The sequence below is a fragment of the Gracilinanus agilis genome, chromosome 1, assembly GCF_016433145.1.
Source record: "Gracilinanus agilis isolate LMUSP501 chromosome 1, AgileGrace, whole genome shotgun sequence".
NCBI lineage: Eukaryota > Metazoa > Chordata > Mammalia > Didelphimorphia > Didelphidae > Gracilinanus > Gracilinanus agilis.
In genome coordinates, this window is record NC_058130.1 from 202380740 (window position 1) to 202396233 (window position 15494).

The window sequence follows — 15494 nt, forward strand, 5'->3', positions numbered from 1 at the left end:
CTGTGAATTTACATAAACCACTTAATCTCTGAGAAACTTAGTTTACTCTTCTGGAAAATGGGCATAATAATAAATCCAAATATCTAGTTCACACAGTTGCTGTTAGAACCAAGTAGCACTGCATTTAAAGTATTTCACAAACTTTAAAGTGCTATTTCATGAACCTGAATTTACTATTTAAATGTCTCAGTTAGATGATTTCAAGATTTCTTCCAGCTTTAATGGTTAAAATTGGGTTTTGCATGTATGTGTGTGTGTTGTGTATGGAGAGAGAGACAGACAGAGATAGAGACAGGAGTAAGAGACAGGAGAGAGAGAGAGAGAGAGAGAGAGAGAGAGAGAGAGAGAGAGAGAGAGAGAGAGAGAGAGAGAAGTTCTAGACAGGATTATCTGGGAGAGGTTGATACTACCTGGGAAAGGACTCTGACAGAATGGGAGAAACTTAACATAGGATTGAGTCAGCTAGCCCCACCTAAGGGGGACCTCCAAGTACTTTAAGGTCTATTGTTAATCTGAAACTCCTGAGTCTGGAATTTCCCTACCAGAGAAACTCTCCTGACAAGGTCAAACTTGGGGTATCTTCAGATCTCATGTTGCTACAAACTTGGGGTTTCTAGATTCCAAGTTGACACTAAACAGAGGAGTATGTATTTGCTTTGAGAGGTAACTGGTGATCATAGGAAATGACTGTAGTATTAAAAAAAAAAAAAAGTATCAGGAAAAATGTTAAAAACAAACCCTGGCAATATATACCTAACTAGGTTAGGTTCAGTGATCAGGAAAGGTTTAGAAAATAACTGATGGTAAAAAGCCCTATGCCCAAATGTAAAGGTCCCTAGGATTGGCTTTAGGAAAGGATTAGATATTAAATTGTTCATATCTTTTGATTTAGCAAGACCACTAGCTGTATGGTATATGAATGTATTGGAACACTGCTGTGCTATAAAAAAAGGTTCAGAGAAACCCAGGAAGGTTTATAAGAAACTGATGTAAAATGAAGTGGACAGAAACAGCACAATTTATATAACTATTATAAGATAAGCAACTTTGAAAAACTTAGTGATCAAACATAATGACAAACCAAGATTCTAGAGATCAATTTTGAAGTCTACTACCTATTTCCTGACAGAGAAGTAATGGACTTGGGGTATTGAATGAGAGTTAAATTTTTGGATATGGCCAATGGTGGATTTGTTTTGCTTGACTCATTTGTTACAAGGGTTTTCTTTTTCTTTTTTATGAAGACAGGGAGAGGGGAAGATGGGAGAGAAAAAATAAATTTTGGTTAATTAAAATTATTTTTTAAAAGACTAGAACTCAAAAATCCTTCCTCAATTCAGTAAGACCCTAGTCAAGGTCAAGTCTAAGCTGAATGGGTCAACTGGGACCTGATCTCAAATCCAAAAGCCATAGGACCATAGAAGGACCCACGGAAATCCCAAGGGTAATTGAAGCTTAGACCTGGTTCCTTTGGCAGGAATGTGTGGACATATGTGGTCAGGATTTCTTCTGATGAAGGAACCAGCTACTTCTTTCCATGACCTTAAGGAAAACTCCCATCCAGAACTTTTCTGGTAAAGTCAATTAGTTTCATATTTCTATCTCCCCAATCTTCCCCTCTCTCTCAGGTAGTAAGGTAACAGGTACATAGGCAATGACTTAAGAATTCCCTGGACAGAAATTCGTTTCACCCTTTAACCACCAATCCTTCTCTCCTAACATCCACAAGGTAGCTAGATTGAATACCTTAGACATGAAGATTTCTTTCACTGTGGTATTATGGACTGAATACTGGATTTGGACTTCCTCTTCCCCAGATCAATTAAGATATTAATATACGCCTTGAAAGAAAATCCTATTTACCTTTTTTTTCTTCCAAAGCAACAAAGGGCCATAATCAAATTCTGCACGTTAAAAAATATTGAATCAAAACTGAGAAAAAAAGAAAAAAATATTCTAATTGAATTGAATTCTACATATGCCTTTTAAGTAGGACATAGTCCTGCTGACATTTTCTTTTCAGGTCTGGGCTGAGAGGTGCCTTGGGTGGGATGGCAGAGGACACCCTGGGCAGGTGTGTTCTGGTCCAAGATGGGAATACAGCCAGTCTTGCTTCCAGTTTGGGTCTCATTCCAAGACCTCACATTCCAAGAGGCTTTATCTTCAATCTGTCCAGAGGAGTCCTCAGAGGTTACAGGAGGACAGGGTAGGAGCCTTTATTAAGAGCCTACTACATGCCAGGCACTGTGCCAAGCCAAATCTTATCCCAGTAGATCCTCACAATCACAGCATCTTAGAAGGCCAAGACTATAAGAACTGCATTGTAGTATAACCCTTTAATTTTAGAGAGAAAATTAAGACCCAGAGAGGGGCAATTAAGTGGCACACTGAGGAATGTCCAAGTCTGCAATCAGGAAGACCTGAGCTCAAAGCTCATCTCAGACACTAGCTGTGTGACCTTGGGCAAGTCAATTAACATGTTTGCCTCAATTGCCTCATCTGTAAAATGAGGACAATAATAGACCTGTCTCCTAGAGTTGTGAGAATCACATGAGATAACTGTAAATTGCTTGGCACATGGTAGGTGCTATATAAATGCTAGCCAAGGATAAAGAAATTTGGATTCTCATCCCAGCTCTTCTAAGCTTGCTAGTTGGGATGAGAATCCACATCTCTCTAATCCACTTTCCACTAAACCACGCAGCTCTGGATTCCAGTTTGCACAGTCCCAAGTGATCGTAGGCCTCCTACGACCTAGAGAATGGCCTTTTGTCATACCCAGGCAGCCGGACACAGAGATCCGGAAGTGCGTCAGAAGATATGGGCATTCTGGGAAATGTAGTCTGTGCTTCTTTATCCTTGTCTAGGCACCTTAGGCTTATCTGACTGATCTCTTCATAGGATCCTATTAACCTATCCAGGTCCACCAACTTTCACAGTGCGGGATCCACTGGTCAGAAGACAATCCAAGTCAAAAGGAGTGGGAGGGGGAAGAGAAGGCAACGATTGGTTGGAAGATAGTAAGATGCGGGATGAGAAAAAACAAACACCACAAACCTAATGACTAAGTGGTCTCACCCTGCCACATTTAGCCCGATTTCTGACCTCATTGGCTGGAGCTTCGCCCTTCTAATCCAATAAATTCATTTCTTACTCTTCCGGCCAACCCACGACCTCCACCCAGAGGAGGTGAGCCGAGTATCTCGCTTTCTCCCTTAGGGCATGCAGCTCTGGGCTGGGTCCCCTCTCCAGGGTGTGGTCAGCTTACAGATTTACAGACTCGGAGCCAAAGACTTGGCCAAAGGTTTCCAAGACCTGGATGCTTCTCGTTCCCGCTACCCACTTACTTCATTGGGAAGGCGGGCTTGAGGCACACACCGGCTTTCATTGGCCAGGCACACAGATGGGGTGGGCCCACCATGAGCTGATTGCTCCGTTTTGTTCCCGCCCCGCAGCACTTAGAGCCGGGTGGTTATAACTAGCCATAAGCTGTGTTCAGGCTCTCCCTTAGTTGTGATGTCCGGTGTCTGGGACTAGGGATCCTAATGGATCCTGTGCTTGGGCAGTTACAAGTTACAGTAATCTCATACTCTGGAGTTCCGGGGGTCCGGGGGTGGGGATGGCAGCGCTGACAGGTGCCTAATCATTAGTCAATGAGCATTAAGCGCCAATGTGCCAGGTGCTGTGGATACAAAAACAGGCAAACGATAGTCCCTTTCCTTAACTTGCTTACAATCTAACAGGGGAGGCAGTAAGTGGATGTGTACACAAGTCATAAACAGGATAACGAGGAAAGGTACTAGAATCAAGGGGGAGAAGCCAGAGAAGCTTCACCTTGCCCAGTTACCGAATTTTATTAAGGAGAAAGGAGCCAGGAACAGTCAACTTACCCATGTTCTTGCCTAGTATGTTGGAGACAGGAGTCTAGTCCATCGATTTAACCATCACATACAAACAGGCTTGTTACTTATTGGGGTAAAAGCAAATTCTAGAAGAACACAAGCTACCTGAGGGCAAAGATTTTCATTTTGTTTTTGAGCCTCTAGTACCTAACCTTGAAAATAGGCCTAATAAATCCTTGAGGAATTAATTTGTATGCAACATTGTCTATTTGCTGTCTCCAAGTGAGTGGGAGGCTACAGGAGATCAGGAACTACTTCTAAGTGTTCAACAAGCATGCTTAATACTTGCTGACTGAATCAATCTAACCCAACCTCTTCATATTACAAAGGAAGAAACTCCAGCCTAAAGAAAAGTGACCTACATTAAGGTTAGAGTTGAACTAAAACTTGGGTCTCCTCAAACTAAGACTGTTCCCTGTCTCTTCCCCCACTCCCTCAATCCTTGTACAAAAACTTCACACAGTTTCAAGACAAGAGACAGTTTATTGGAGATGAGATAGTGCCAACAGAGATCCCAGAGATAAAACCCTTATTGCCTACCTAGCCTTTTTGGGGGGATGGGGAAGGGTTAGAGTTCTCTTTTTAAGGTTCATTCACATTGCTAGGCCCCTCCCCCGGTGCCAGTATACTTTTTCCACCTCTTGCCACCTTGCCCTCTTCTGTCCTGGGGAACTGAGGCTTGAGCATTCTGCTAATCTTCATCATATACATGAAAATGACTACAAATCCATCAGCGGCACGAGTGATGTGTTGGTTCTCCAGTCATGGGCTAGACTGGTTCTGCTATTTCCACAATCTCATCAGGTCCCCTTTCATCTAAGATCAGGAGGTTGCTTGGTGGCTGGTTGAAGTGGGTGGACCAAATACGCTGGTCCACTCAAGGACTGATCTGGCTTCACTGGAACACTATTCTAATTCAGCCCCAGCTAACCTGTTCAGAGGAAAAGCTCAGACATAGAAGCCCAAGTCCCACCAATAGCTGGCATAGAAGACACTTCCCACACTGGTCTTCCACTGTGGTAGTATATGTCACCTGGATGTCACCAGCAAGGAATTGGGGAACCATGGGGTTAGAAAGCCCCTACACCTGGGGCCAACACACTCCCTATCTCCTCCTCTCTGGCTCTCTGCCTGACTCTCCTTTTCCCTACTCTGCGGTTATCACTTCCCTTTCTCCCACCTCAGGCAGCAGCAGATTCCCTCCCATCCCCCTTCCAGACCCATTTCTCTAGTACCATCACTCTAGTCCAGTCCCCAGCTCTGCCTTGGGGGGCCGAGCTCTACTGGCCCCTGCCCCATATGGCCGTAGTGCCAGATGCCCACGTTGGTGCTTTATGCGGGCTGAGCTGTCTCCAAAGCCCTTGCCACACTCTGCACACTTGTAGGGTTTCTCGCCTGTGTGAGTACGTCGATGCTTTACCAGGTCTGAGCTTCGAGGGAACTCTTTCCCACAGTACCCACAGGTATGAGTCCGGCTTGTGCCAGGGGGCCTGCCCCGAGGCCGAGGAGCAGGGGCTGCTGGGCCAGGAGGGTTGTGGGGCCGAAGGAGGGCTGCTGGGGGGGTTGGCGCTGGGCGGGCTCGTTCACCTCGGTGGGTACGCAGATGCTTAACACGGGCTGAGCTGTCAGCAAAGCCCTTCCCACATTCAGGGCACAGGTAGGGCTTTTCCCCTGTGTGCACACGGTGGTGCTTTACCAGGTCTGAACCTCGACGGAACCCCTTCCCACACTCAGGACACTTATGGGGCTTGTCCACTGCTGGAGGGGGTGGCTCTCCAACCTGAGGACCCTCTGGCTCTGGCTCTAGACCAGGGAATCCAAAAGGGCCCTCACCAGGATGGGGAGGACTCCGTGGGACAAGTGGGGGACTAGGGCCATGGGGAATAGGCAGAGGACTTGAGCTAGGGGGTGGGCTGGGACTGTGGAGAGCCAAAGGGTACCCATGAACCCCAAAGGCCTGTGGTTCTAGGTGGGTGAGGCGATGTCTCAAGAGGGTAGAGCCAAGGCTAAAGGTTCGGCCACACTCAGGGCAACCATGGGGCCGCTCACCACTGTGTGTGCGAAGGTGCTTGACACGAGCTGAGCTGTCAGCGAAACCCTTGCCACATTCTGGACACAGATAGGGCTTTTCACCTGTGTGCACACGCAGGTGCTTTACAAGGTCTGATCCACGGGCAAACTCCTTTCCACATACGTCACATCCAAATGGTTTGGGCCCCAAGTGGCTGCGTTGATGGCTAAGGAGGCTGCAGCTCAATACAAAGCGCTTCCCACACTCAGGACACATGTGGGGCTTATCCCTAGGTCCAGCTGCTGAACCCTGTGGGATGGAGGAAGTAGCCCGGGCCACTCGCCGAGATGCTACTGTGCGTGGAGGCCGTTCACCCCTGTGCGTCCGCTGGTGTTTAATGCGGGCTGAACTGTCCCCAAAGCCCTTGCCACAGACAGCACATTTGTATGGCTTCTCACCTGTGTGTGTGCGCTGATGTTTCACCAGGTCCGAGCTCTGACGAAAGCTCTTGCCACATTCGCCACAAATAGTGGGGCGCTCCCCAGCAGGAATTCGAGGTCTTGGAGTCCGAGGGGGGCCAGGTGCTGGTGGGCGGGGCCGGTATGGCTTCTCACCACTGTGTGTTCGCTGGTGCTTGATTCGTGCTGAGCTGTCCCCAAAACCCTTACCACATACCCCACACTTGTAGGGTTTCTCACCTGTGTGTGTGCGCTGGTGTTTCACCAGGTCTGACATTTGCCGGAAACTTTTCCCACATTCACCACACACAGGTGCCCTCTCCCCAACCTGGACCCTCCGTGTTTCTGAAAGAGGTCTGGGAACTCGAGAACGGGGTTTCCCATGGCCTGCACTTGCCCATAAAGCTTCCCAGGTCCCATCTGGTTCTAATTTGATGGTGCTATCTCCTTCATCCCGTCCTGTAGCCACATCTCGAGTTTCCTTGAACCCCAGGCCAGATACCTGTTGAGGGTCATCTTCAAAATCCAGACCACCATGCTGAGGGTGCTCTTCTTCAATCTCATTCCCCATACCTGTCAAGAGAAAGAGGAAATTGCAGATCCTGCACCTTGGCCTCCAGCCCCTTTGCTGAATATTCATCTACTCTAAGCCTTCCTTGATCTGGACAAACTACAAACTAAAAGTAGTACTTTCCTTTCTCTGACCTTCCACAGTATATAGTTGCTCACCTGATACTTAGCACCTGGCACATCTTCAAAATTTAGGTGTGTCTGTGTGTTCTCTCCACTGCAGCAGATTATAATCTCCCTCTCTATACCTTAGTAAACAGCAGCTAGGTGGTATAGAGCCAGAACTAAAAGGGAATAAGGGCTATCCTGGCCAAATTTGGCCTCAGACACTTCCTAGCTGTGTGACTCTGGGCAAGTCACTTGACCCCCATTGTCTAGCTCTTAACACTCTTCTCCCTTGAAACTAATGCATAGTATTGATAAGACAGATGGTAAGGGTTAAAAAAATTCCAGCAAATAGTCTTCACTGGTTATTATAGCTGAAAAAATCGATCACCTGGTAGCCAATCTCTGGTGATTGAGTTTCTCTTGAATGTACCTAGGCTGGTTCTCTGATAACAGATATACATTTATGCCACCAGGCCCATACTTACTAACTTATAGTATTAATATATGTAAATTTAGCACTTTCAGGTCTATAAGGCACTCTCCTCCCAGGTCTTCCAAGCAGCTAATGAAACATTTCTGTTTATAAGGACCTGTCAAAGCTAGTATTCAATCAGTATGCTTTCTTTCTTTTTTTTTTTATAAGCATTTAAAAAAAATTTTTTTAACCCTTAACTTCTGTGCATTGGCTCATAATAGGTGGAAGAGTGGTAAGGGTGGGCAGTGGGGGGTCAAGTGACTTGCCCAGGGTCACACAGCTGGGAAGTGTCTGAGGCCAGATTTGAACCTAGGACCTCCCGTCTCTAGGCCTAGCTCTCAATCCACTGAGCTACCCAGCTGCCCCTCAGTATGCTTTCTAAAACCTTCCATGATACAATGAGGCATCACATTAGGACTTCAGCATAAGACTGAGTAGTTAGGGGTTATTTTTTGGGTATACCCAATCATCTTCTTCTTTTTTTTAAAACCCTTACCTTCCGTCTTGGAGTCAATACTGTGTATTGTCTCCAAGGCAGATGAGCAGTAAGGGCTAGGCAATGGGGGTTAAGTGACTTGCCCTAGGTCAGACACCTAGGAAGTGTCTGAGGCCAGAATGGAAGCTATTTAAAGAAGAGGTTTAATTATAGACCTTTTGGTAAATTCAATGTCTGACAAATAGCTGATGCCAAGTTGCTACCTTCACCTGTGTGGGTGCTTCTGAGGAGCCCCCTCTCCTCTGAGCCTTGAAGATCTGGGTCCCATGGCTCAGCCCCTTGCTCCATCCCAGGGAGGATATCCTGGAGAAAGTAAAAAAAAATACTGCTGAGTGGCTGTAGAACCCCACAAATATCTTTTGCTGTTTCCTACTAGCTCAAATGAATCATCTCACCCTGACCAGAGCAGCAAGTTTTTCTTTCACAGTAACATCAAAAAGTTCATTTTTTCCAAGTACTTGAAGGTATACAATAGCTCATATTTATATAACACTTTATGGTTTTCAAAGCACATTCCTCACAACAGGGGCATGAAGTAGTTCATGCACATGTTATTAATCTATATTCAATAAATGGAAAAATGGAAGGTCAAAGGATTTAAGTAATTTAGAATGATAGAATTTGGAGCTGGAAAAGATAATTTAAATCTAGTTCTTAACCTGAGGTCTGTGAACTTTTAAAAATATATATTTTGAAAACTATTTCATTAGAATTGGTTTCCTTTGAAATCCTATGTATCTGGGCAACTATGGGGCTCAGTGGATAGAGAGCTAGGAGGTCTTCAATTCAAATATAGCCTCAGATACTTCCTAGCTGTGTATCCCTGGGCAAATCACTTAACTCCAATTACCCAGGGGTAAGACCCTCTTCTGTCTTGGAACTGATACTTGGTATCTATTCTAAGACCAAAGGTACAGTGTTTAAAGAAAGAAGTCCTATGTATCTTATTTTATGCATTTAAAAAACATTCTTCTTTACTGTGTGATCTTAAGTCATTTTAACTCTATTTATGACCCTCCCTCACTCGCCTTCAACTGTAAAATGGAGATAAGTTCAATAACCATTTATCAAAGCATATACAATGTGGCAGCATTATGTTAAATGCTAGGGATTCAAAGAAAAGGAAATAATAGTCTCTGGCCTCAAGGAGCTTTTGGTCTGGTGGACTCTCAATGACTATGGACAAACAAGAAGATACAGGATAAATTGAGATAATCTTAGAGAGTAGCTACTAACTTTGAGGTGTACTGGAAAGGGTTTCATGCAGAATCCTTACATAATACTTTAATCAAGCTCACTCAGCCTGAAAGTTCCATTGAAACATGGGCTGTTCTTTCTATTCCTATCTGAACCATACTGTGGGTTGGTTGTACATTCTTCCAATTCCATTTCATTGTATATTCATTTTCATTTGAAAAATAGGGAGGTTGGGGGCAGCTAGATGGATTGATAGCCAGGCCATTTGAGACAGGAGGTGTCCTGAGTTCAATCTGGTCTCAGACATATCCTCGCTGTGAGACCCTGGTCAAGTCACTTAACTCCAACTGTTTAGCCCTTACACCTCTTCTGCCTTGGAACTGATACCTAGCATCTGTTCTAAGACAGAAGGTAATGGCTAAAAAAAAAAAAAAAAAAAAAAAAATGGGAAGGTTGAACTAAAAGATTGGCAAGGTTCTATTCACTTAGAATTTTGTAATTAAGTTCCAGAATAGGAACTTCCCAAGAAAAACCCAACTTAATATAAAAAATAAAGTTCTAATAAGTGATAAGACAAAATTATTTCATCCATACTAAGGGTAGTGACCTCTAATAAAATAATTTCACACATCTGGAGTTAACAAGTCAGGAATTTCAATGACTTTTACTATAAACATTTATAAAATTGAAAAGAATTTCCAATTTTGCCTAATAAACTAAAGGTAAGTTTTTTCTTAGCTCTCTATATATTTGGAAACAAACAAACAAAAAATAAAACCACTTTAAGAAAAAAGCCAGGAGATATCTATGAGCTACTGTGCTAAGTATTGGTCTAACACATAAAAAAGAACTTCTGGCTCTAGTTCAATTTCAAGTCAACAAGCATTTAAATGCCTGCTGTGTGGCAGGCATTGTTCTAAGGCCTGGCACCTTACAGAAATAAAATAAAATAAAAGGTTAAGAACCTCTAGGTCTAGTTTAAACTCAAGTCAACAAGTATTTATTTATTAATGCCTTCTATCTACCAAGCGCTGGCACCCAAAAATAAATATATAAATAAAGGCTAAGAACCTCTAGGTTTAGTCCAATGACAAGTCAAGTCAACAAGTATTTATTAATCGCCTACCATGTACCAGGCACTATGCTAAGCACTGGCACAAAAGGAAAGGGGGAGGAGGAGGGAAAAAATGCCCCTGGTAGGTCTAGTCCAACCTCGTCAAGTCAAACAGCATTTAAGTGTCTATGTGCCAGGCCCGGTGCTAAGCGCTGGCACCAATAAAGAAAAAAGGGGGGGGGGTGATGAGCACCTGGGTCCAGTCTCAAGTCACAATGAGCACCAACTGGGTGAGGGGCCCAGAGTCCAGGGTAGCCTCCCACTCTTCTGCCGTAGAAAACTCAGCTCTGAGGGGCGGCTGCTAGCCTGCGGCCTCCCTCACAGATCGGAGGCCGCTTCCCGTTTAACCGCAGCCAGACGATCGCCCCAGGAATGAGCTCGGGACTGCGGGGTCCTCCCGCGCTCTTCCCTCAGTGACAGCAGGAAGCTTATCCTGTATTGGCCCGGTAGGGCGGCGAGTCCACGCGCCCCGCCCCTCTCCGCCCCACGCCGCGCCCCCCCTCCAGCCCTGCCCCCAGAACCCCCTCACCTCGGCGTGGCCTTCGAACGCTCCCTTGAGGCCTCCCTCGGAGCCCGGCGATCCCGCCGCTTCGCTCTCCGTCCCCCCCCCCCCTGACGGGGGGGTTGTCCTTCCTTCGGGTCCCCGCCCCCGGCTAAGGGGGAAGCTCGCAGGAGTCAATGAACGGGCAGCCCTACTGGGCCCAAGGCCCCGGAGGTCTGAACTGAGAGGGAGGAACTAGGGACCCAGGCGTCCAGGGAGGCTGAGAGCCAGGTGTAGGGGCGGGGACGGGAAGCGGAAGCGGCCTCCTCTCGGCGATGGGGCCACTCTAGAAGGACGAGTCGGGCTGTCTCGATGGTGTTAACCAGGCCAGGGGCTGAGCTCAGTGGTTAAGGATGCGATCCACCCGACGGAGGGAGGGGTCCGGAAATGGTCTTCCGCCTCTCGAGGGGTCCCTCTAGGCCCCGGTGGTGGTCCGAACTCGATGGTATTAACCGATTCACTCTCGCAGTGCCGCCACGGGAACAGGAGCTGGACGGGGAGGGGGTGGGGAGGAGCTCCAGGCCCTGCCGGCCTTGGGGGTGGGGGCACGGGCACTCTCCTTCGGTCTCTCCGCCTGGCTCAGCCCCTGCTGGAGAACCGGCAGGCTAGCCGGGGCCGAGAGACCCCGACCCAGGGAGAGAAAGAAGCAGAGAGATGGGAGAGAGACAGGGAGACTAAGGGAGAGGGAGGCAGACTGGGAGACAGCCCGAGAAACTGGGAGGAAAGAGACAAAAGGAGACGGGGACCTAGAGATAGGGAAAGTGGGGGAGGGAAGGGAGGAGAATCAAGGGAGATAAGGTTGGGGAGCGGGAGATAGAGGAGTCCAGGAAGAGAGCGGGGCAGAGACAAAGGAAACAAGAGACAAACACAAACTAGACCCAGGACCGGGGGAAGGGGGTGGGGCTCAGAGGCAGAGGGAGACGGACGGACCGATCGAAAGGCAGAAAGACTGGCAGGCAGAGAAACTGAGACTAGGAAAGAGGAGCCAGGGACTGGGTGGAGACAGAGACAATAGGGGAGAGGGAGACAGAGACCGAGAGGCAGTCGGAAAAACTAGAGACTCGAGGGAAGGAGAGGCTGGGCAGAGACAGACAAAGGGAGGAGACAGAGACTGAGAAACAGAGACTTGGGGCAAGAGGAAAGGGGGTGGAGCTCAGAGACAGAGACAAAGGGTGAGGGAGATGAGAGCTAGAGAGACAGAGAAACCGGCTAAGAGGAAGAGGCAGGGGAGGGTAGAGACAGTGACAAAGGGAGAGGGGAAAACGGGGGAAGAGACAGAGACTGGGAGAAACAGAGACACAAAAGACAAAAGGGTGGGGGGGAAGATAGGCAGAGCCTAGAAGAAGGCAATGAGAAGACTGGGAAATAGACGTGCCAGTGACCAATCCGAAAACAGACACTGAGTCACAGAGATAGAGAGACAAAGATCTAGAAAAAGAGGCTGAGACAGACTCACAAGGAGTCTAAGAAGGAAACCAAAAGGCAGACAAAGGAAGTGCTGGAGACAGAAACAGAAAGCCAGACACCCAGAGGCACTGAAAGAATAAACTGGTTTCCCAGTGTAGCCAAATGCATGCCTTGTCCTCTGATCTGTTGGCTCCCTGGACCTAAGATCGGGAAATGTCCGTCCTGACCTGCTTGAGGCAGGGGGAGGGGAGAGGGTGTCAGGGAGGGACTTTAGTGGGTGGATGCTTGAGTCAAATAAGTCTGGTCATTAAGAAGATAAAATGAGATAATAGCTGGGAGGAACTTCAGATAAAACAAGCTTAAAAAATTATTCCAGTGCCAGATATTTGTGGTTATGATTGTTCTCTGTGTGTATATATACACACAATTCCTTCATGTGGGGGAGGTGGTCAGGCTGTTGGTAATACTAGAATACTGTGGACCAGGCCACAGTGCTCCAAACTAGAGTCAGAGTAGATAAGAGGTTCTGGAAAGATTGAGGCAGAGGCCAAGGAAGGATGGAATCAGTCTTTTTCCCTTCCCACTGGGGCTGGTTCCCGATCTTAGTGATGATTTTCTCTGAGGCCCTTTTTCAGGAACTCAGCACTTATCCTGTAGCTATTTTGTTATGATCAGAAAGTTGCCTTGAATTCCTCTCCTTTGCTTCAGATCCCTCAAACTTCCAAGACTGTGAGATACACATGGCCAACCTCGCCTACATTCTACCCCAGTGTTGAGAGTGAATATTATTCTTTCAATCTAGATAGGCAAAGACAATTTAAAAAGCACTTAAGGGGCAGCTGGGTGTTCAGTGGATTGAGAGTCAGGCCTAGAGATGGGAAGTCCTAGGTTCAAATCCAGCCTCAGACACTTCCCAGCTGTGTGACCCTGGGCAAGTCACTTGACCCCCATTGCCCATCCTTACCACTCTTCCACCTAGGAGCCAATACACAGAAGTTAAGGGTTTAAAAACAAAACAAAAAGCACTTAAATGTTTGGCACAAAGGCAGTGACAATTTTAAAAACACTTCATTGCCTAGCATGAGCGTCCTTGTAGTAAAGCTGAGGATACAAAGACAAATATGAGACAATCTGTCTTCAAGGAGAATACATTTTACTGGAAGATTCAGCATTAGTACAAGGAAATACAAATATGCAAATATACACAAAAAGTTTTTAATATATAATACATATTATATATATGAAAAGTAATTTCAGAAGGGAAACCTATGAACTGGAAGGGATCAGGGAAAGTCATGGGTATAAAAGCTGGGCAGTGCCCCACACTGTGGTAAAGATCAGCTTTTTCAGAGAAAGTGAACTTTTTTCCCTTCCTTCCCATAGCACCAGGACAACATGGCTTCCCACACATTTTGCCTGCACTGCTCCCATCTTTTCCCCATTCAATTCCTTTACCCTTTCTCCTGGCTGATCTGAATTCTAATTTATCATTCAGAAACCAACTCAAATCCTGTATCTTCCTCCATGAAGCATCCTGCCACCCCCTTTGCTTATGTCTTCCTAGTCTGGAGAGTGGATGCTTTATCTGTCACATAGGATGTAACACTTATGAGCTGTGTGTGCCATACAGGGATATCTAAGCAACATCTAAAGTACTCTGCAGCAGTTCTTATACCACCCCTACCCAAAGGATAGTGTGCCTGTAATTTATCCAGTGAAAGAGAGCTTAATGTTTGAGTTGTCCACCAGGTGGCACTATATTCAAGCCACCAGCCAAAAGGTTGCCTTCAGAGCTATCATGCTTGCAGGCTGGAGCCATTGGCCTCAGATTAGCTGTCCCGGTTCTAAATTTAGGCTAGATCAAAGGTACTTAACCTGAGTTGAGAGGGGTCCATGAATAGATGTGTGTATGTGTGTGGGGAGGTCAATAACATAGATGGGGGAAATTTTATTTTCAACTAAAATTGAGCATTTCCTTCAATTATTCAAAAATATTATTTTGAGGATAGGCGTATACATAGGTTTCACCAGGCTGCCAAAAGATTCCATGGTACAAATATGTTGTTAAGAACCTCTGAACTAGAGGTTATATTTTAAGCAATAAAATATTGCTTAAAAATGAGAAAAACTGTGGTGCTGTTCCAACTCCATCCACATCTGGCCTTTTCTTTCTCTTGAATGACCTTCCATAATCACTAGATGCAGGGGAGCAATACCTTGTAGTCAAATAGCTTATTAAACATAGGAAAATGATTTAAGTGTTTCCCATGTGAAGCCTACACCTCACTGTCTTCATAAACTTCTTAATATCTTCCCCAGGCTTTGGAGTATTTGGGAAACGGTCCTAGTATCATAATAGACTGTGGAGAGGAAATAAGGTGGGCAGGGGACAAAATGTACCCATAATCCCAGCTATAAACCTCAGAATTTGAACTAGTAAGACAAAGGAAGCTTTTTAAGAGAGGTTTTCTTGGCCCCTGGCTTAGGACTTCAGCAGAATTCACAATAACTGATAGTCACCAACTCTTGGAGGCCTCTTCTTGCTCTTTTTGAGGCCCTGGTTACTTCCACAGCTCTAACCTTTGAACTGACCCTGGATGCTGAAGATTGAGATTCTGGACCTAAGTTGTCAGCCTTGGTCTGGTCTCAGCTCCCTTATTTTCATCTTTAGTGCTTGGGCTATATATAGTAAGTATTTTGGTCAGTCAGTTAATAACCATTTATTAAACCTTTACAATGGGCCAGACGCTGATCTGAGTGCTGGAGATACAAAGAAAGGCAAAAGATTGCCCCTGATCTCAAGGGGCTCATGTTCTAATAGATGAGACAACATGCAAACAACTATGTACTAATAGGATATACAGGATAAATCAGAAATAATCAGTAAGAAGGTACTAAAATTAAGGAGAACTGGGAAGTGTTTCTTGCTGAAGGTGAGATTTTAGATGAGTCTTGAAGGAACCCAGGAAAACCAGGAGACAGAGATGGAGAGCTTTCCAGGCATAGGAAACAGCTAGAGGAAGTGCCCTAGAGTCAGGAGATGGAGTGTCTTACAAGGATATTATTATCACAGGATCACAGTATATGGAAGGGAGTAATGTATATAAAGATTGATTCTGAGACAAAGTAAAGGTTCGTGTTTGTTTTCATTTTTTTTTTTAAGTTCAATTTCACAACTGGGTGGAAGATAGAGCAGAGTGGTAAGACAAGTGGCA

The 15494-nt window shown here is 45.8% G+C and overlaps 2 protein-coding genes across 5 annotated transcripts in view; both read right to left on the minus strand.

Moving 5' to 3' along the window:
- The window catches only part of ZNF771 (zinc finger protein 771), a 39777-nt gene extending 36576 nt beyond the window's left edge, over nt 1–3201 (minus strand). Inside the window, exon 1 of the mRNA XM_044659774.1 lies at nt 3155–3201. The gene's annotated coding sequence lies outside the window, so the exon portion shown is untranslated. The remainder of the gene's footprint in view (nt 1–3154) is intronic.
- A 1164-nt stretch (nt 3202–4365) lies between these two features.
- ZNF48 (zinc finger protein 48) lies at nt 4366–11974 on the minus strand. Of its 4 annotated transcripts, none has more exons than XM_044657398.1 (4): nt 10861–11974; nt 8224–8323; nt 6372–6944; nt 4366–6035 (listed from the first exon to the last, which is right to left on the minus strand). In XM_044657398.1, the coding sequence occupies exons 2-4, from the start codon at nt 8306–8308 to the stop codon at nt 5140–5142; spliced, it is 1554 nt and encodes a 517-aa protein (XP_044513333.1). In that variant the 5' UTR covers nt 8309–8323; nt 10861–11974; the 3' UTR covers nt 4366–5139. The 4 variants fall into 4 exon arrangements, with proteins under 4 accessions (XP_044513333.1, XP_044513334.1, XP_044513332.1 ...); XM_044657399.1 differs by having other exon boundaries at nt 4366–5573; nt 5952–6944; XM_044657397.1 differs by having other exon boundaries at nt 4366–6944; nt 8230–8323.
- Nucleotides 11975–15494: the final 3520 nt, after the last annotated feature.